The 16,046-nt window shown below is 63.3% G+C and overlaps 1 protein-coding gene across 2 annotated transcripts; it reads left to right on the plus strand.

Annotated features, from left to right (window-relative positions):
• Positions 1-1,057: 1,057 nt before the first annotated feature.
• On the plus strand, positions 1,058-9,790 carry TRMT61A (tRNA methyltransferase 61A). Of its 2 annotated transcripts, none has more exons than XM_021081563.2 (4): positions 1,058-1,502; positions 2,688-3,045; positions 6,791-7,057; positions 8,630-9,790. In XM_021081563.2, the coding sequence occupies exons 2-4, from the start codon at positions 2,715-2,717 to the stop codon at positions 8,887-8,889; spliced, it is 858 nt and encodes a 285-aa protein (XP_020937222.1). In that variant the 5' UTR covers positions 1,058-1,502; positions 2,688-2,714; the 3' UTR covers positions 8,890-9,790. The 2 variants fall into 2 exon arrangements, with proteins under 2 accessions (XP_020937222.1, XP_020937221.1); XM_021081562.2 differs by lacking the exon at positions 1,058-1,502 and adding an exon at positions 1,603-1,678.
• Positions 9,791-16,046: the final 6,256 nt, after the last annotated feature.

The raw sequence follows: 16,046 nt of genomic DNA on the forward strand, positions 1-16,046 counted from the left end.
GATCCTTAGCCCGTTGCGCCAAAAGACAACTGGAGCCTTAGTTCTTTTTAGGGGCCCCTTATACACAAATGCTGTCCTGAGTAAGGTGCTCAGGTCGACTCAGGCTGAGGCCAGGGGTAGGCTCACATTGGGGAGATGGAGCCCTCGGAGGGCTGCCTGGAGGAGAGAGCAATGGAGGAACAGGCCTGCCAGTCACGGAAGGAGAGGCAAGTGGGAAGCTGGGACCACAGGAAACCACTGGCGAGTCACCAAGTCACTGAGTCCTAATTTAGGCTCTCAGGCATTTAGCCTCTGAGAAGCAAGAGGCTGGAGAAGAGGAACCCCCACACCAAGTGGAAAGTTGAGATCTCCCAGGGGCGTAATTAGGGGCTGATTCAGGCGGGAGCAGAGTCACATGGAACAAAGGCTGGCAAGCCCTAGAGTTGGGTTGTCTCAGTGCAGGACATGATGCATCCACGCAGGCAGCTGGTGGGCAGAGCACTGGCCTCGCAGAGAATGGAGGTCATCAAAGGCTCCTCATTGTCTTGCCCAAGACCCAGGCCCAAGTCAGGGCTGGGGCACAGAGGGGCTGAAACGACGCACTTGGGTCTTTGCCATGGACTCTGAGGTCCACAAACACCCTTATCAGTCCTGGCCCCAGAGGGGGAGAGTTCAGAGGGCTCCACAAGTGGGCAGGGCCTGGCCACTCCCATTTACCCAGGATGGAGTGGCCTGGGCCAAGAAGTGTGGCCTAGCGTCATTGCTAGCTGGCCCTCGGTTAGGGCTCAGGCCCCACAGCAGCTGAGTGGGCTGCAGTCTCTATCCTTCTCTAGTCCTCAAGGCTAACAGGATAAGCCCTGGCCCGCAGGGACCAGAGTGCTGCGGGATCGGCCTCTGCACACTCTCCACAGAGGAACCGGCTCTGAATCAGCACTGCTGAGACAGAACCCGGCCGCCGCTTCCCTTTTCTGCCCCACCTCTCCAGCCACCACACTCCAACCCCACCCCCGCCCCCGCCTCCCCCGCTCCCCCCCTGCCCTGTTCTGATCCCAAGGTAAGCCCAGTTCATCCAGCGCTCATTGCACCGTGGGGACACAGAACTCTTCCCTTCTTGAAGCAGCTTCTGCACTTGGAGAATGTGCCCCGAAGGGGAGGAACGCCAACTGCACCTCCGCCGCCCCTTCAAGGCCACCATCTCCTTCCTACTCCTCTGGCTGAGCCCGGCCAAAGCCTTCTGGACGACCCTCTGATCTGCGATCCCATTTTCTGGAATATATCCTGGGAGCCATTTAGAGGTGTCCCCAGGGCGGTTTGCAGGGACAAAACGGCCATGGCCAAGTGTCCCGCTAGGGGCTTGCGCAGCTAGCGGTGGGCCGGCCCTTCGGGGACTCCAGGGCTGTCCAAGGCTGCGAAGGGGACCCTGCCCGGATCTGAAAGGACCGCAGCAGCTCGGCGGCGGGACAGTGGGACTTCCCGTTTGTCTTCCGCAGGAGCAGCTAGAAACGCTGGAGAAACTCTGGGAGGTGCGCCCCGGACGGCGGCAAGGGGGGCCCGCGGGTCCCGGGAGCCCGCGCGCGAGGGGCGGGGCCGTGACGTCGTCAGCGGGCGCCGCGCGCCGGGCCGGAGCCGGAAGGGCTGTAGCCGCGGCGCGGAGCCACGTGTAGCGCCTCCGGGAGTCTCAACCCGAGGAACGTCGCCGGTGAGACTCCCCAGGGCTACGGTGGCAGTGTGCGGGTGGGGGGGTCGCCCTGGCGGGCGCGGCGCCCACGGCTCCCGGGCAGCCTTCCCTGGCCGCCCTCAGCGCCGTGCCAGCCTGGCCTGACCCTCCGCCTGCCTCTGCCCTGGCCAGGCCAGTGTTCTGTTTACGTCCCGCTGCACATCCCCAACCTATGCTTGCACCGCTGTGCCACTCGTCTGCCCAGATGCCCGCCATGGGAATCTGCGGCACCGAGCCTGGCCTGGAGGTGACATCAAGGGCCATTTGCTGCTTCCCCCTAGATACTCTCTGGTTTCACAGCTGGGCAGTGGGAACTCGGCTCCTGGAGAAGGGTGACTCCAGAGGACCAAGTCCTTTTTTTTTCCTGTGCCCATGGCGCGTAAAAGTTCCTTGGCAAGGGTTGGAACCAGTGCCACGGTAGTGACCCAAGTCCTGCAGAGACAACTGCCAGATCCTTAACTCACTGCAACACAAGAGAACTCCAAGGAGTTCCTGCTGTGATGCAAGAGGATGCGTGGTGTCTTGGGAGCCTGGGACCCTTGGTTCGATCCCCAGCGCAGTACAGTCAGTTAGGGATTTGGCATTGCTGCAGCTGCAGCTTAGGTCACAACTGTGGCTCAGATCTGAGCCCTGGCCTGGGAATTCCATGCGCCACGGGGCAACCGAAAATGGAAAAAACAAAAGAGAGCTCCAAGGGTCAAGTCGTTTCTTTGTGGGAATCCTTGGGCCTCTTCTCTGCCAGTGCCAGGCCTCAGTCTCTCCGTCTGTGATTTGGGCTGATGGCTTTTGTCTCATGCCCAGACCAAGAAGGGCTTCAATCGTCAGGCCAGGGTGCAGCCCTTTTGGGCTGCCCTAATGGACTGTGCCAGAGGCTGAGACAGCTACTCCACCCGCACTGCTCAGGAGCTGGGCCTCACCGTCTTCTGCGGGGACTTAAGGTACACATCCTGCCTCCTGTCGCCTTACATGTTCATGTCCACACACCTTACAGGTCCCTGGCACTTGCCAGACAGCAACCATGAGCTTTGTGGCGTACGAGGAGCTGATCAAAGAGGGTGACACAGCCATCCTGTCGCTGGGCCATGGTGCAATGGTGGCCGTACGTGTACAGCGTGGGGCCCAGACCCAGACCCGGCACGGCGTCCTGCGACACTCGGTAGACCTCATTGGCCGCCCGTTTGGCTCCAAGGTGACCTGCGGCCGTGGTGGCTGGGTGTATGTGCTGCACCCGACGCCCGAGCTCTGGACGCTGAACCTGCCGCACCGGACGCAGATCCTCTACTCCACTGACATCGCCCTGCTCACCATGATGCTGGAGCTTCGGCCTGGCTCTGTGGTCTGTGAGTCCGGTGAGTTCCTCAGGCCGCCTCGGCTCCTGAGGGTGAAGGTCAGACCCAGTGTCCATCCAGCCTCCAGTCTGCGCTTCCTGAACACAGGCGTGACTCTTCACCCTCTATCTTCATGTATTTACTTATCTATTTCCTTTTGAGGGCCACACCTGAGGGCATATAGAAGCTCCTGGGCTGGGGATGGAATCAGAGCTGCAGCTGCCAGCCTATGCCACAGCCATGGCAGCACCGGTTCCTTACCCCACTGAGTGAGGGATAGAACCCACATCCTCACAGACAGGATGTCGGGTTCTTAATGCTCTGAGCCACAATGGGAGCTCCTCAACTTCTGTTTTGGTTTTGTTTTGGGTTTTTTTGTGTTTTTAGGGCCACACCCTGCGGCATATAGAGGTTCCCAGGCTAGGGCTCTAATAGGATCTGTAGCCTCCAGCCTATGCCAGAGCCACAGCAACGGGGGATCCGAGCCACATCTGCAGCCTACGCCACGGCTTATGGCAGTGCTGGATCCTCAACCAGCTGGGACCAGGGTTCGAACCCGCAACCTCATGGTTCCCAGTCAGATTCGTTAACCACTGAGCCATGACGGGGACTCCTCCACTTCTGTTTTAACAGGATCTTTCTCAGGGGCTGACTGCAGGGAGTGAGGGCAGGAGGAAGGAAGCCTGGGGGGAGGCTGGTGCTATAATCTGAGAATCGATGGAGCGGGATCAAGAATAATGTTGCCAAAACCCTCCCCCGCGAATCTCCATGTCCAAGTTTTGGGTGAAGAAGAAAAGAATAGCTTTATTGCTTTGCCAGATGAGGGGACACCGCTGCTGATGCCCCCAAAACAGTGCATCCCCACCCACAGAGGTTTCAGTGAATTTTATGGCAGTGGCTCAGGGCAAGTTTGTGATAAGAATCAGGGTGTGTGCAGGGCCTGCATTCCTTTCATCCGGCCTCGGGGGTCTCCTGGTGAGCTTCTGTGGTTCTAAAGGTTATCAAACTGTGACCTCTCTGGAATGAAGGACGCTTTATCCGGTACTTAACCTTTTTCCTTTGTTGGAGTTTCAGTTCTGCCCAAGAGCTCAAAGGTGCTGTTATGTGAATCAGTGTCCAGGAGCCGCACAGGGTCCTGCTGGGTTTCAGCAGCCCTCCGTAGGAGCTGGGCACACTGGCGTCCCACCTGTCTTGCTGGGGTGGGGTAGAGGGCTGCTCGGCGCTGACCAAGGTGCTGACTGCCAGGCCCTAACTCTGAGCTGCCCAGAGGGCAGAGGGTGCCCGGCCTAGCAGGCCCTGACCGCTGTGACCGGAGCCCCAGGCCCAGGGCTGAGCGTTGCCCCTTCCCGAAGGGAGGTCAGGGCTGCTCCCAGGTGCTCGTTATGGGTAAGAGCCTGTCTCGTGCTCATCCCAAGCCAGAACCGTTGCCACTGAGCCCAGGGCCGAGGGCACAAGTGGAAGTTCTCAGCCTCACCCATGCACCCGCCTGGGGGCCCCAGGTCTCAAAAGAGTCGCCGCCAACTTTGGAGGGCTTCAGGCCCTCTCTGGGCCTCAGTTCCTCCATGCGGACAACTGGGCTTGTGTTACCCAGCTGAGCACCTGGAAAGGGGAGGTGTCGGATGCAGAACCTGGGCTGTGAGTCAGAGAGTGGGTGGGGGCTGGGCAGAGGCCAACTGCTTGGCACCAGGGGCCCTGGGAGTGGACAGCCGCACTGCTGGGCCCTGTGCACTTGGGGCCTCGCTCCACTTGCTGAAAGAGCTTGTCAGTGAGCGCGCACCCGCTCCCCCGCCCCAGCAGTAGCGGGTTCAGCCATGACAAGACAGGCCAGCTTTCTGCTTCCCAAAGGGGCAGACAGCCCAGTGTGGCCGTTTCAGTGTGGATTGCTGGGGTCTGGCCGGACAGGGCTGTGTGTTTACTGCTGACTCACGAGGTCCCTCCTGCTAGGGCGGTCAGCCGGACCTCTCTGGAAGAGGGGACGCTGAGTTGACAGTGATGGAAAGGAGGTCCCAGAGCCAAGGGAGATGGCTACCCCAAGGGAGAGCCTCTCCAAGACCCTGCGTGAGGGGCCAGTGAAGAGGCGGGGGTGGCAGGAGCAAGAATGAGGTCGGGTGGGGGTGGGGGGGAGAGGGGCAAAGCTCAAGGGTCACAGGAGGCTGACTTCCTGCGCGGAATGGGGAGGGGCATGGTCGGGCGAGAGTGAGACGGTGAGACAGTCCGGGACTGGAGAGGGAGTCGGGGCCTGGGGCTGGCTGGCAGGCAGGCGGCGGCGAGGAGCGGCCCCCAGAGGAGGGAAGAGGGGGAGGCCTGGCGGGGATGGACCTGCGGGTGGGCTGGCGCTGGTTGCTTGTTGTGGGGGAGGGGAGGTGTGTGCACCTGGCACCTGGAGCCACGAGGCGGGGGGAGGGCAGGACGCAGGCCTGGCAGGGCGCCCCAGCATAGCAGGCTGAGGGCGGGGACCATGAGGCTGGAGAAAAACTGGGGATCAGTGACATGGAGGGAGCACACCGGTCACCAGGCCATGTCTCTCTGTGCCCTTGGTCGGACAGGATGGGGGCAGAGCTGCACCCCAAGTGGCTGTGGCCTCTGTCCAGTGGTGCCGAATAGAGGCCCAGAGAAAGAGGTTTGGGCGAAGGAGAAACAAATAGCTTTATGGTTTTGCCAGGCAGAGGGGGCCGCAGCAGGCTTCCCAGCTGAGCACTGGGCCTCCTTTGGGCAAAGACCGGAAGTGGTTCTGCAGGCGAAGTGGTTCTGCAGGCGCAGATGGAGCCTCAGATTAGGGGCAGGTGGGGCCGGCTGGTGTTTACCGGGGGTCCTGGAAGGAGGAGGATTTATCAGGTAGTTAGCGTCTCGCCTTTGTTGGGGGTTGGCTCTGGGGCCTCAGGTGTGGTTATGCATATGCCTTGAGAGGGAAGGGAAGCTGCCCCAGGCTGCACTATTGTTCCTTGACTGCTGCCCCTTGTCCCTGCAGCCCCTCCCTTCCCTATCACCTGTTCGAAGCTGCCCTTTGGAACTCAGGGAAGGTTGGGTAGGCTGGATGAGGTCCAGTAACTACAAACAAAAAATAAGGGCAGTTCCCGTCGTGGCGTAGTGGTTAATGAATCTGACTAGGAACCATGAGGTGGCGGGTTCGGTCCCTGCCCTTGCTCAGTGGGTTAATGATCCGGCGTTGCTGTGAGCTGTGGTGTAGGTTGCAGACGCGGCTCGGAGCCCCCGTTGCCGTGGCTCTGGCGTAGGCCGGTGGCTACAGCTCTGATTCAACCCCTAGCCTGGGAACCTCCATATGCCGTGGGAGCGGCCCAAGAAATAGCAAAAAGATATAAAAAATTTAAAAAATAAGGGACCCAGAAAGGCTTCTGTGCCCAGGAGCCCCTCAGGGCCCTGGTCGGTTTCCTGGCGGGAGCAGAGCGGTGGCGGTGGGGGCAGGGTTGGGGGGCAGGAAAGTGGACGGACCCAAGTCCATGGAGAGCTGGGGACCAGTCACGGGCTGGTTCCGGGCCTCTTCGTCTGGAGCCAGTCCCGGCGCCCCCCAGGACCCATCTTTGGGGCTCCAGGTCTGTGCAGCAGTTTGCTCCAGCGCTGGGGTTGGGCAGGGCTGGACCCAGGGCAGGTGTGGGTCACCAGCCTCTCCCCTGCGCCAGCCCAGACCCCGCCTCGGTGTCCCTGGGCCTGATGACCTGTGGGCCCTTCGTGGGTCTCTAGGGCTGAGGGTGGGGTGGTTTCCTGGGTGGCCCAGTCTGATCCCTGTCCGTCCCCTGCCCCGCGCCAGGCACCGGCAGCGGCTCTGTGTCCCACGCCATCATCCGCACCATTGCACCCACGGGCCACCTGCACACGGTGGAGTTCCACCAGCAGCGGGCGGAGAAGGCTCGGGAGGAGTTCCAGGAGCACCGCGTGGGCCGGTGGGTGACCGTACGCAACCAGGACGTGTGTCGCAGCGGCTTTGGCGTGAGCCACGTGGCGGACGCTGTCTTCCTGGACATCCCCTCACCGTGGGAGGCCGTGGGCCACGCCTGGGATGCTCTCAAGGTTGAAGGTGCGCCAGGGGTTCTGGGATGGGGGCGGGGTGGCCAGGCCAGGGCCCCCTTTGGCCTGAGGTTGGGGGCGGGGGGGGCTCGGGGAGAGTGGGGCCCCACTCCTACCCTGCGGTGGCAGGTGTCTGAGGCCGCTGGGGAATGTGGCAGCCCTGTCTGCGTGAGAGCATGCCAGAGGTCAGAGGTCAGCCCCTGACCCCAGCTGCCCTGGTAGAATCTCCCCACCCCGCCAGCCGCCAGCCGCCAGCCAGGCGAACGTGCCCCTTTTAGGGAAGATGCCGGTGCGGAGGCGGAGGGCTGGGCTCCCAGCCAGGGAGGCGCTGGCGAGGCCCTGGGTTTTTCCCTTTTCTGGAGAAGGAGCCGCCTCGGCAGCCAGCACCCCCCCCTGCCCCCCGGGGAGCCGAGCGCCACGGGGGCGGCCCCGCTCCAGCACAGGGTCCCCCTGCCCGCTGGCTCAAGGTGGGCCCTGGTCTCTGCTGACATGGCCTGGGCCAGGGGGTCCACCGCACCTCCCCGCCTCCAGCTTTGCCCCCAGTCACCTGCAGACCCTTCCTGCTCTGGGGACGGTCCCAGGAGGCTGGCACTGGGCACCCAGCAGGCAGCGGCTGAGCCCCTGACCTGGTGGCCAGCCCGGGCAGCCGCCGTCTCTCTCTCCCCGTTCCCGCTGCCCCGCTAAGCCCTGTTCTCTGGGCCTTTTCACTGATCTGCTCCCAGCCTACCCGTGGCTCCCACGTTTTGGGGGGCCTGCCTGCCGCTGCGTGAGCCCAGCCTAGTTGCTCTCTGGACCTCTGACTGAGCCACAGGGATTAGGTCCCCTCGGGGCGACCCTGCCCTCTGGGTTGACAAAAACCTCATGCTCTGCCTCCCCGTGCAGACTTTCTGCAGACCCGATGCGGTGATCTGTGTGCCGGCTGTCGCTGAGGCAACCAGGCCTCTGGGACCTCTGGGGGCTCGCCTGGGCCACCTCCCTTCCCCCAGCCTGGCTTTCGCACACCCTCCCTTCCCGGAGGGGACCAGAGCCAAGCCATGGGGTGCTGTGGGCGGGCCCTGGTGGGAGGCGGCAAGAGGGGGCTGCGGGCTCTGCGCCTGCCCTGTCATCCTTGGGCTGCAGGGCTCAGCTCTGGGTAGGCGCCTGCTGTCCCTGGAACAAGCAACAGCCTCTAATTTCCTGTGACAGCAGCAGCCCTCGCCCCCGAGTTGCTCTGCATGGTTGGAGCTATTCTGGGCGCCCCTGGGGCTGGGCCTTGTCAGGGCTCCACCCTGGCCCTGACCCCCGCTGCCTGTAGGAATCAGGGTGGTAGCACCCACTGGAAGCCCAGGGAGTCACGGGAGTGGACTTGGCCCCACCCCCACGGGGACCCGAGAGGCAGGGGAGTGCTTGTCCCCGGGCCCTGCCCAGCTCCTCTACCCTGGGCTGCAGCTTGGCCAGCCTGACCCCAGGGTGGGGCTGGGGGCGGGCCACGTGGGGTACTGGGAGGAGGCTGGGGTGTGTGGCCTCTGTCCCTGCAGTCCTGGCCCACAGACCCCGGGCCGGGGGGCCCCCGGCGCACTGATCCCCGTGTCCTCCTGCACAGGTGGGCGCTTCTGCTCCTTCTCGCCGTGCATTGAGCAGGTGCAGCGCACGTGCCAGGCGCTGGTGGCCCGCGGCTTCTCGGAGCTGAGCACCCTGGAGGTGCTGCCCCAGGTCTATCATGTGCGCACCGTCAGCCTGCCCGCGCCCGACCTGGGCGCCAGCCCGGGCCCCGACGCCCGCCCCTTCCGCAGCGGCACGCCCATGAAGGAGGCCGTGGGCCACACCGGGTACCTGACCTTCGCCACCAAGACCCTGGGCTAGCGAGCCGCCGGCAGGACTCCGGGAGCTGGGGGCCCTGCGGGGCCAGACAGGGAGGCTCGGCTCGGCCAGAAGATGCCTTATATGGTCAGCGGACGCCTGCCGGGCCGTGTTTAGAAACAGAGGGACCGTGGGCCGGGGCCTGGTGTGTGGCTGAAAGGAGGCTGCCACGGGGGGGGGGTGGAGGGGGAAGCATCCAGTCCCTGGGGAGTCAGACCTCCCTCCCATGTCACCCCTGCCCTCAGCGTCCCATCCTGCTGCTGTTTGCTGTCACGTGAAGTGTCCACTGCCGTGGCCTCTTCTGGATGTGGAGGCCCAAGAGGGCAGGTGGCAGGAGGGTACAGCTCTCACCCCTTTCCCGGGGGCCTCCTACAGCAGGTGGGGAGCAAAGACTCGGAGGAGGGAGAGGGCCTGGGCCTGTGAAGCAGCTGCCCGGCAGGGTTGTGGGCTGGCCTGTCATCGATGTTTGAAAGCGGACCCTGCTGTGTGGCCTCAGGCCTGACCTTACTCCACTGGGCACTGCCTGGGCCATGTGGGCTTGTGCCCAGTCCCCCCCACCCCACCCCAGTCTACCCCTGAAAGTGCCTTCTGCTGCCCTGGTCCAGCCAGGGCCCCCGTGTGTCCCTTAGAGAAGAGCTGAGCCAGACGGGATGTGCTTCCCATGGTCGGCCAGGCCAAGTCCCAGCCACGCGGTGCCCTGCCTCTCGAAGGAGCCTCGGGCTTTTGCGGGGCGTACAGGACGGAGGATGGGAGGTCACCGGGTCCCGTGTGTTCAGCCCCACCCCGGCCTCACCAGCAGCCAGGAGCCTCTGTCCCCATGTTAGGACCAGAGCCCAGGGCACTGCGCTGCAGGAAGCCGGCCCCCAACCATGCCTGGCAGAGAAATAAACACTGTCGCCCCTGCCGCGCTGACTGGTGCCCTGCAAGGCCAGACTTCTCTCCACACCTGCCCAGCTCAGCTTCTTCCTCTCCCAGGCGGACACTGCAGGGGCTCTGGACTCCAGGACAATGGCCTGGGACATGGTGGACAAAGGGGCGAGTGTGTGGCCACCCCCAGCCAGCTGCAGAAAGGGCCACTTGTCCCTGGGAAGGGTGGGGGCGGGAGAAGAGGGACTCCCTGCCTGTGTGTCTGTCTCTCCCTCTGGCCACATCTGTCCCCTGTGCCCCAGGCCCTCCGTCAGCAGCCTGGCCCAGGCACCTGGGCTGCCTCGTGCGCTTCCTCAGGGCCCACCCCCTGGCCTCTGTTCTGGCCCAAGGCCACCACCCAGGCTTGGGGGTCGCTGGAGGGTTGCCAAGTGAGGTGGGCCTGCAAGAGAACCCATCTCTTAGAACCCAAGACCTGTGTCCCTTCAGAGACCCTGAGGTCCCTGGAATCACCTGTTCCTTCAAGGACTGGCCCTGACCTCTGACCAGATGTCTAGCTCCAGGGACAGAGGAGGCACCCGGGCTTTCCTTGGTCTTCAGGAAAGGCCTGCAGGGGGCCTGGTGCCGTGTGCAAGCAGCCACTCCAGGCCCAGCTGTGCCTGTTTTCTGGACGGCGCTCAGGCTGACAGCCTAGCCCGCGGCTCTGGGGAAGTGATGGGCCTGCACCTCTGTGTGAGCTGGAAGGGCCCACCCTGGGGTGGGGGATGAGTGGGGGCCGAAGGGTTAGGGGTCAGAAGACCTGGGTCCCTCTCCAAGCTTGTAGTTGCTCTTGGCACTGAGCTGTTCTCAAGTGTGGCCAGCCCAGCACACAGGCCTCCATGGCTCCACTGGGCCCTCTGAGCATCTGTCCCACCCCATCGAGTCAGCCAGGCCCAGATGAGCTTCAGCTTTTTTTTTTTTTTTTTTTTTTTTTTTTGTCATTTCTTGGGCAGCTCCTGCGGGATGTTCCCAGGCTAGGGGTCCAATCGGAGCTGTAGCCGCCAGCCTACGCCAGAGCCACAGCAACGCGGGATCCAAGCCGCGTCTGCAACCTACACCACAGCTCATGGCAACGCTGGATCGTTAACCCACTGAGCAAGGGCAGGGACCGAACCCGCAACCTCATGGTTCCTAGTCGGATTCGTTAACCACTGCGCCACAACGGGAACTCCCAGCTTCAGCTTTGAGCCCCACCTAGCCCTGAGCCGGCGGTGAACCCCTGTGCATCCTTGAAAGCCCCACTCCAATGTGCCAGTGACTCCGACCCCCGGGCAGGAGCATCTCACTCAACCTTTTCCCACGCCTCCCATGCTGTTGACCACAGCCCTGCAGCCTAGGAGCCCCTGCGGGAAGAGGAGCAGAAGCCGAGCACCACCCCCCCCACTTCTGCAGATGGGGAGCTTGATGCCCAGAGAGGCAGGGGCGTCGTGAGGGACCGATCAGCAGGTCAGTGACAGTCACCTCCTTGAGTCAGCGGCCTGGGGCTGGTCACGGGACAAGGATTCACCCGGAAACTCCCTATCCAGTCCCAGACAGGCACCTCTGGCCTTCAGTTTTTCCTTGGAAATTTCTGCGCCCTGTCACCCCAAGCCCTGCCTGGCCGAGGTGCGACACATCGAGCCCTGTCCCCTGCAGGGTCTGAGCCCCGAGGCAGGTGGCCGCTCGCACCTGGCCCTGGGCCAGGATCCAGGGCGGCCGCAGTGTGTGCTGCTTTTGGCCCCCCTGTGCTTCCCCAGCCTCGGACGGGTTCGCACCCAGTGCCCAAGCTGCAGCAGGGTGGGTTGAGGCCCAGGGCGGGCCTTGGTGGGGGTCAGTGTCATCAGGGTTGCCAGGCCCCTGGAGGCTGTTTCCTGTCTAACAGGGCATGACCCAGAGGCTCATCTCCCTCTGCCTCGTGACCTGTCTGTCCTCCCTGGGGCCCTGGCTCTCTCCCAGCCGCCATGGGGTGGGCTGCCGGGACCCCGGCCCAGGAGGGCCATGCAGCTTCTCCCTGTCCCAGCCTGCTGCCCAGGGGGAGAAACAGGTGCGGAGGAGGGCAGACTCCCCTCGACCCCTGTCAGTCTCTCCCACTCCCCAGTGCCGTTGTCACGGTTGTGACCACAGAGGCCAAGGGAGAGATCCCTGCTCCGGGGAAGCGTGATGGGCCTGCCGGGTCTGGAAGGGCTGCTGGACGTGGAGGAGGGAGCGGTGGGAGCAGGGAGGCCCCGAGCCGGCAGCTTCTGCAGGAGGCGGAGGCAGTGAGCACAGGAGCGAGGCTGCATGGGGCAGCACCTTGCCCCCTCCCAGGGGGCAGCCTGCCCACCTGCGCTGACTGCAGGGCTGCCCCCGGGCCCCAGTGCTCTGCTCTGCCCAGGGCTATCGGGTCCTTTGCCAGCCTAGGGGGTGGCCCTGCTGGAGGCTTTGGCTGCTCGTGTCCTCAGCCTCAGGGTGGCTCTCACCCAGCAAATGTGGGCCGAGCACCTGCCAGTGCCCCCCTGGTGCCAAGGACCCAGATGTTCAGGGCAGCTCAGCCTTGAGGGCCCCTGGGAACTAGGCAGACAGTGTAGCCGAGAAGAGCAAGCAAGAGAAGGGGGACTGGCCCCCGTGCTGTGGGCTTGAGGCAGGAGGGCCTCCGGGATGGACCGGTGTGGTCTCGGGTCAGGAGTTTGGATGGGGCCCTGCCGGAAGCCTGTCCTCCGCGGGAGGGGCCAGAGCCCGCACTGCACTCAGGCTCCTGGCTGCTGGGGTCACATCCTCCGTCTGGCCCCACGTCGACGCGCCAACTCCCTCGTGTGCAGAGAGGAACTCTGCCTGCGGGGGCGGGGGAATAGCTGCCGTGGGTTGTCACGTCCCCGTTTGGACACAGGGACAGCCGGTGTCGGCAGAACGTCTCCGTGATTATTATCACGCGTGGGAGCCTCCACTGCCCAGAAGATTCCAAGGCCAGAAGTGGGGGCCGCTGCTGAGTCTACCTGAGGGAGGGCCTCTGCCCCTGTGGCAGTTGAGTATTTTATCAGAAGACTGGACGTTGAGACGTCTGCAAAATCCATACCCTCTAATCACTGTGCTTACAGTTAGTCATGTCATGAAACTAAAAACTCAGGACACTGGGCTGTGCACTGGCAGGTGGCATTCCGCTGACCGCCACAGCTTTTGTTTCTTTGCTTTTTGTTGCACTTTAGGGCCGCACCCGCGGCGTATAGGGGTTCCCAGGCTAGGGGTCTAATCAGAGCTGCAGCTGCCAGCCTACGCCAGAGCCACCACAACACAGGATCCTTAACCCGCTGAGCGAGGCCAGGGATTGAACCTGTGTCCTCATGGGTACTGGTCGGGGTCCTTAACCTGCTGAGCCACAGAGGAAACTCTGAGCTGCGTGTCCTGGGTAGATGTTGCCACGGATATGCCGCGTGGCAAACAGCCCTCCCCCAAAGGTAGTCAGCGGCTTAAGGCAGCCGTCCGTTCCTTCCAGACCTGCGGCCTGGCTGCTCTCGGGCTCGTCCTCAGCTGGGCTCGTCCGTGTGTCCACGTGCCGCCCGGGCTGCTGCAGCTCAGCTCAGCCGGGCTCCTCCCCTTCCTCCCCTTCCTCCCGGACACGGCTCCCCTCACGTCCATGGCCCAGGCGGTGGGGCCAGCCCGGTCCTGCAGGCTCTTTTCAAGCCTTGGGTCACATGGGCAGAGACCCTGCCACGCTAGGGTGTGGGTGCTGGGGACAGCAAGGTGGCACGCGGGCGGCGCCTGTGCCCGGCGGGGACGAGGGCGTCTCAAAGTCAGGCTGCCTCGGAAGCGGCGGCGTTGGCGGGAGGGGAATAACTCGGCTCCCACCAGGCCGAGAATAGCTCGGAATTGGGTCACGCTCCCGAGAGCTCCGGTCACAGCCTCCAGCCTTTGGCGATAATCAGCTTTCTCCCTGACATCTGTCCCTTCAAAGAGGAAGGCAGGCCGGCTGCGGGCACATTTTTAGAAGGAGCCGAGGGGACGGGACCGGCGGGGAGGCCATCAGCAGCTGGCCCCGTCCCTCCCCACTCCCCTGCTTCCTGCTGGGAGGAAGCCCCAGGCACCAGCCCCGGGTGGCACCCTGGGTGTGTGGCACAGCAGAGGGACTCAGGCCAGGCCTCCCCCACCCGTCACCCCTTCCTGGCTCCCTCCTGGGTCAAGGTGACAGTGGGAGTGGGCCGCCCTCCGCTCGAGATTCAGGAGGCTCAGGATGTCCTGTGCTGTGGTTCCAGCGTGGACCGCAGCCCCTCGGCCCTGAATCCCCCTCGTTCCTCACAGCCTCCGTGTTCCTGCCGGGGCGCTGGGCACAGCCGGGCCCCTGTGTCTCAGCTCCTGGGCCCCTCCCTGGGCGCTGGGCCTCACCCTGCACAGCCAGGTGTGGAGCCGGGGCCGGACCGGCAGAAATCCCTGTTTGCTGGGACAGGATGGAGCCAGGCCCTGCACTGTCTGAACACGAGTGTGCTTTCAGGGCGGGGCGGGGGGTGGGGGGGGCAAAGACACTTGTGTGGCCCACCCTTTGACAGGATCCAAAGCTCAGCCCCTCCCCCTTCCTGTCCCCCCCACCCCCACCCCCACAGCCTGGCCTTGACTCCTGTCTCTGCCGGCCACCCTCTGCTGACCACTGCTCAGACCTGACCCTTAAGAGGCAGGGGTCCTGGGGCTGCTGCTGCTGGGGGAGCCACTCCAGGCCTCACCTCACCCTGCAAGGGCTCTTGGGACCTGGAGTGACAGAGCTGCTGTCCCCGTGTCTCCATCCTGGGGACCCTGAGTTGTCCTCAAAGTGTGGTCTGAGGGCAGCAGCACCTACATCTCCGGAGGGGGGCGCCTTGTCAAGAGTCTCCCCATCAGGGGTATTTTAGACGGACCCCCCAAGTAATTCAAACAATGTGGGAGTCTGAGCAGCACAGGTTTGCCTAATCTTCGCCTCAGCCAGTAAGAAGCTCAGAGCCCAACTTGCTGCCCGTCTGGCAAGCGTGTGCCAAACTCCAGCCTGTTCCGTCTTATTTCCCACCTGTTTTCCCCTGACGTCTAACCCTCCTCCTCCCAGAGTGAGGAGGCTCTGACGTCCCAGGGCCTCGGAGCCCAGGTTCATTTTGGCACCTGGGTGCGCTGCCACTAAGTGGTATTTTAGGATGCCAGACCCTGTCCTTGGAACAGTTTAGTAAGTACCTCTTACCCGGATACGTACACATCTTGCTGCTGTGGGTACGCCAGACGCCGTTTCTGGTTCTTAATTCTTTACAGAGCCATCAGGCGGTTCTCCTGTTGCAGGTGACAGAACCATCCCGGCTCTGGCTCAGGGTGTGCTCGGGAAGTGCCTGTGGAGCTGCGGCTCTCCAAATGTGGTGCCTGGGCCAGCTGCCTCGGCGTCACCTGGGAGTTGGTGGAACTGCAGCCCCCCCCTCCAGACCTACTCGATCGGGGGTGAAGGGCCCAGTGATCGCTGCCAGAGGAACGACTCTCTCAATCTGTTCTTTCCTTTTATTCTTAAAACAAAACCCACCTTGGTTAACTGAAGCCGTGTGGTCACGGTCACAGCTATGGAGACGGTTCCAGCACCACCTACCTGGCTCTTTGGGAGGCTGTGCTGTTGCCAGTTAGAGCTTCATTTTGCCTCCCTGTGGTTGGGCCGTCTGTGGCCCCTGGCATGGCTCTGTCTCCCGGTGGCTCGTGGCGCAGAGGCCCCCGGCTTGCGGAGTGACTGCCATGGGGGGGACGCTGGGCCAGCACCGCTTTGGGTTCTGATTTGAACAGGCCAAGTGTGGATTATTTCACAAGATGAGACAATCGGGACACTTGAAGCCGAAGCGAATGTGTCATGGGTTTAGGAATGACACGTTTTTTAGGTGTGCTAGTGATGCTGAGAAATGATAGAGTGGCTGCAGCCTGCCTCAAAATAGCCCGCGCGGGGGAGGGGTGAGTCGGAACCAGCACGTTGGGACTCGCTTTGCCGTTGCCCACAGTAGAAAGGATTTTTGTTTTTAAGGAGACGGGTCCAGACCACGTAGCCGTTTATTCCCTCCTGGCTCCCCAGCAGTCCGGGAAGAAGTCAGCCCAACAAATGCCCAGGGCCCCCAGGCTCCTCTTGGGTCGAGGGCAGGGTGTGTCTCTCGGGTTCCCCAGGGTTGGGAGGCAGCCGCGCTGAAGGCGGCCTGGCAGCCGGTGGGTCACGCGCTGTGGGGCAGCAGCGACAGACCCCGGCGGGGCAGGGGCAACCGTCAGCCGTCCACTCCACTCCTGCTCCCTGTGCGGATCCGTGGCCTCGGACCCAGGAGCATTGGCTG

This window comes from Sus scrofa, chromosome 7 (assembly GCF_054392235.1).
Source record: "Sus scrofa isolate SSC_HxYL_T2T_F1_AM1 chromosome 7, Sscrofa_HxYL_maternal_Yorkshire_Landrace_v2.0, whole genome shotgun sequence".
NCBI classification, from domain to species: Eukaryota; Metazoa; Chordata; class Mammalia; order Artiodactyla; family Suidae; genus Sus; species Sus scrofa.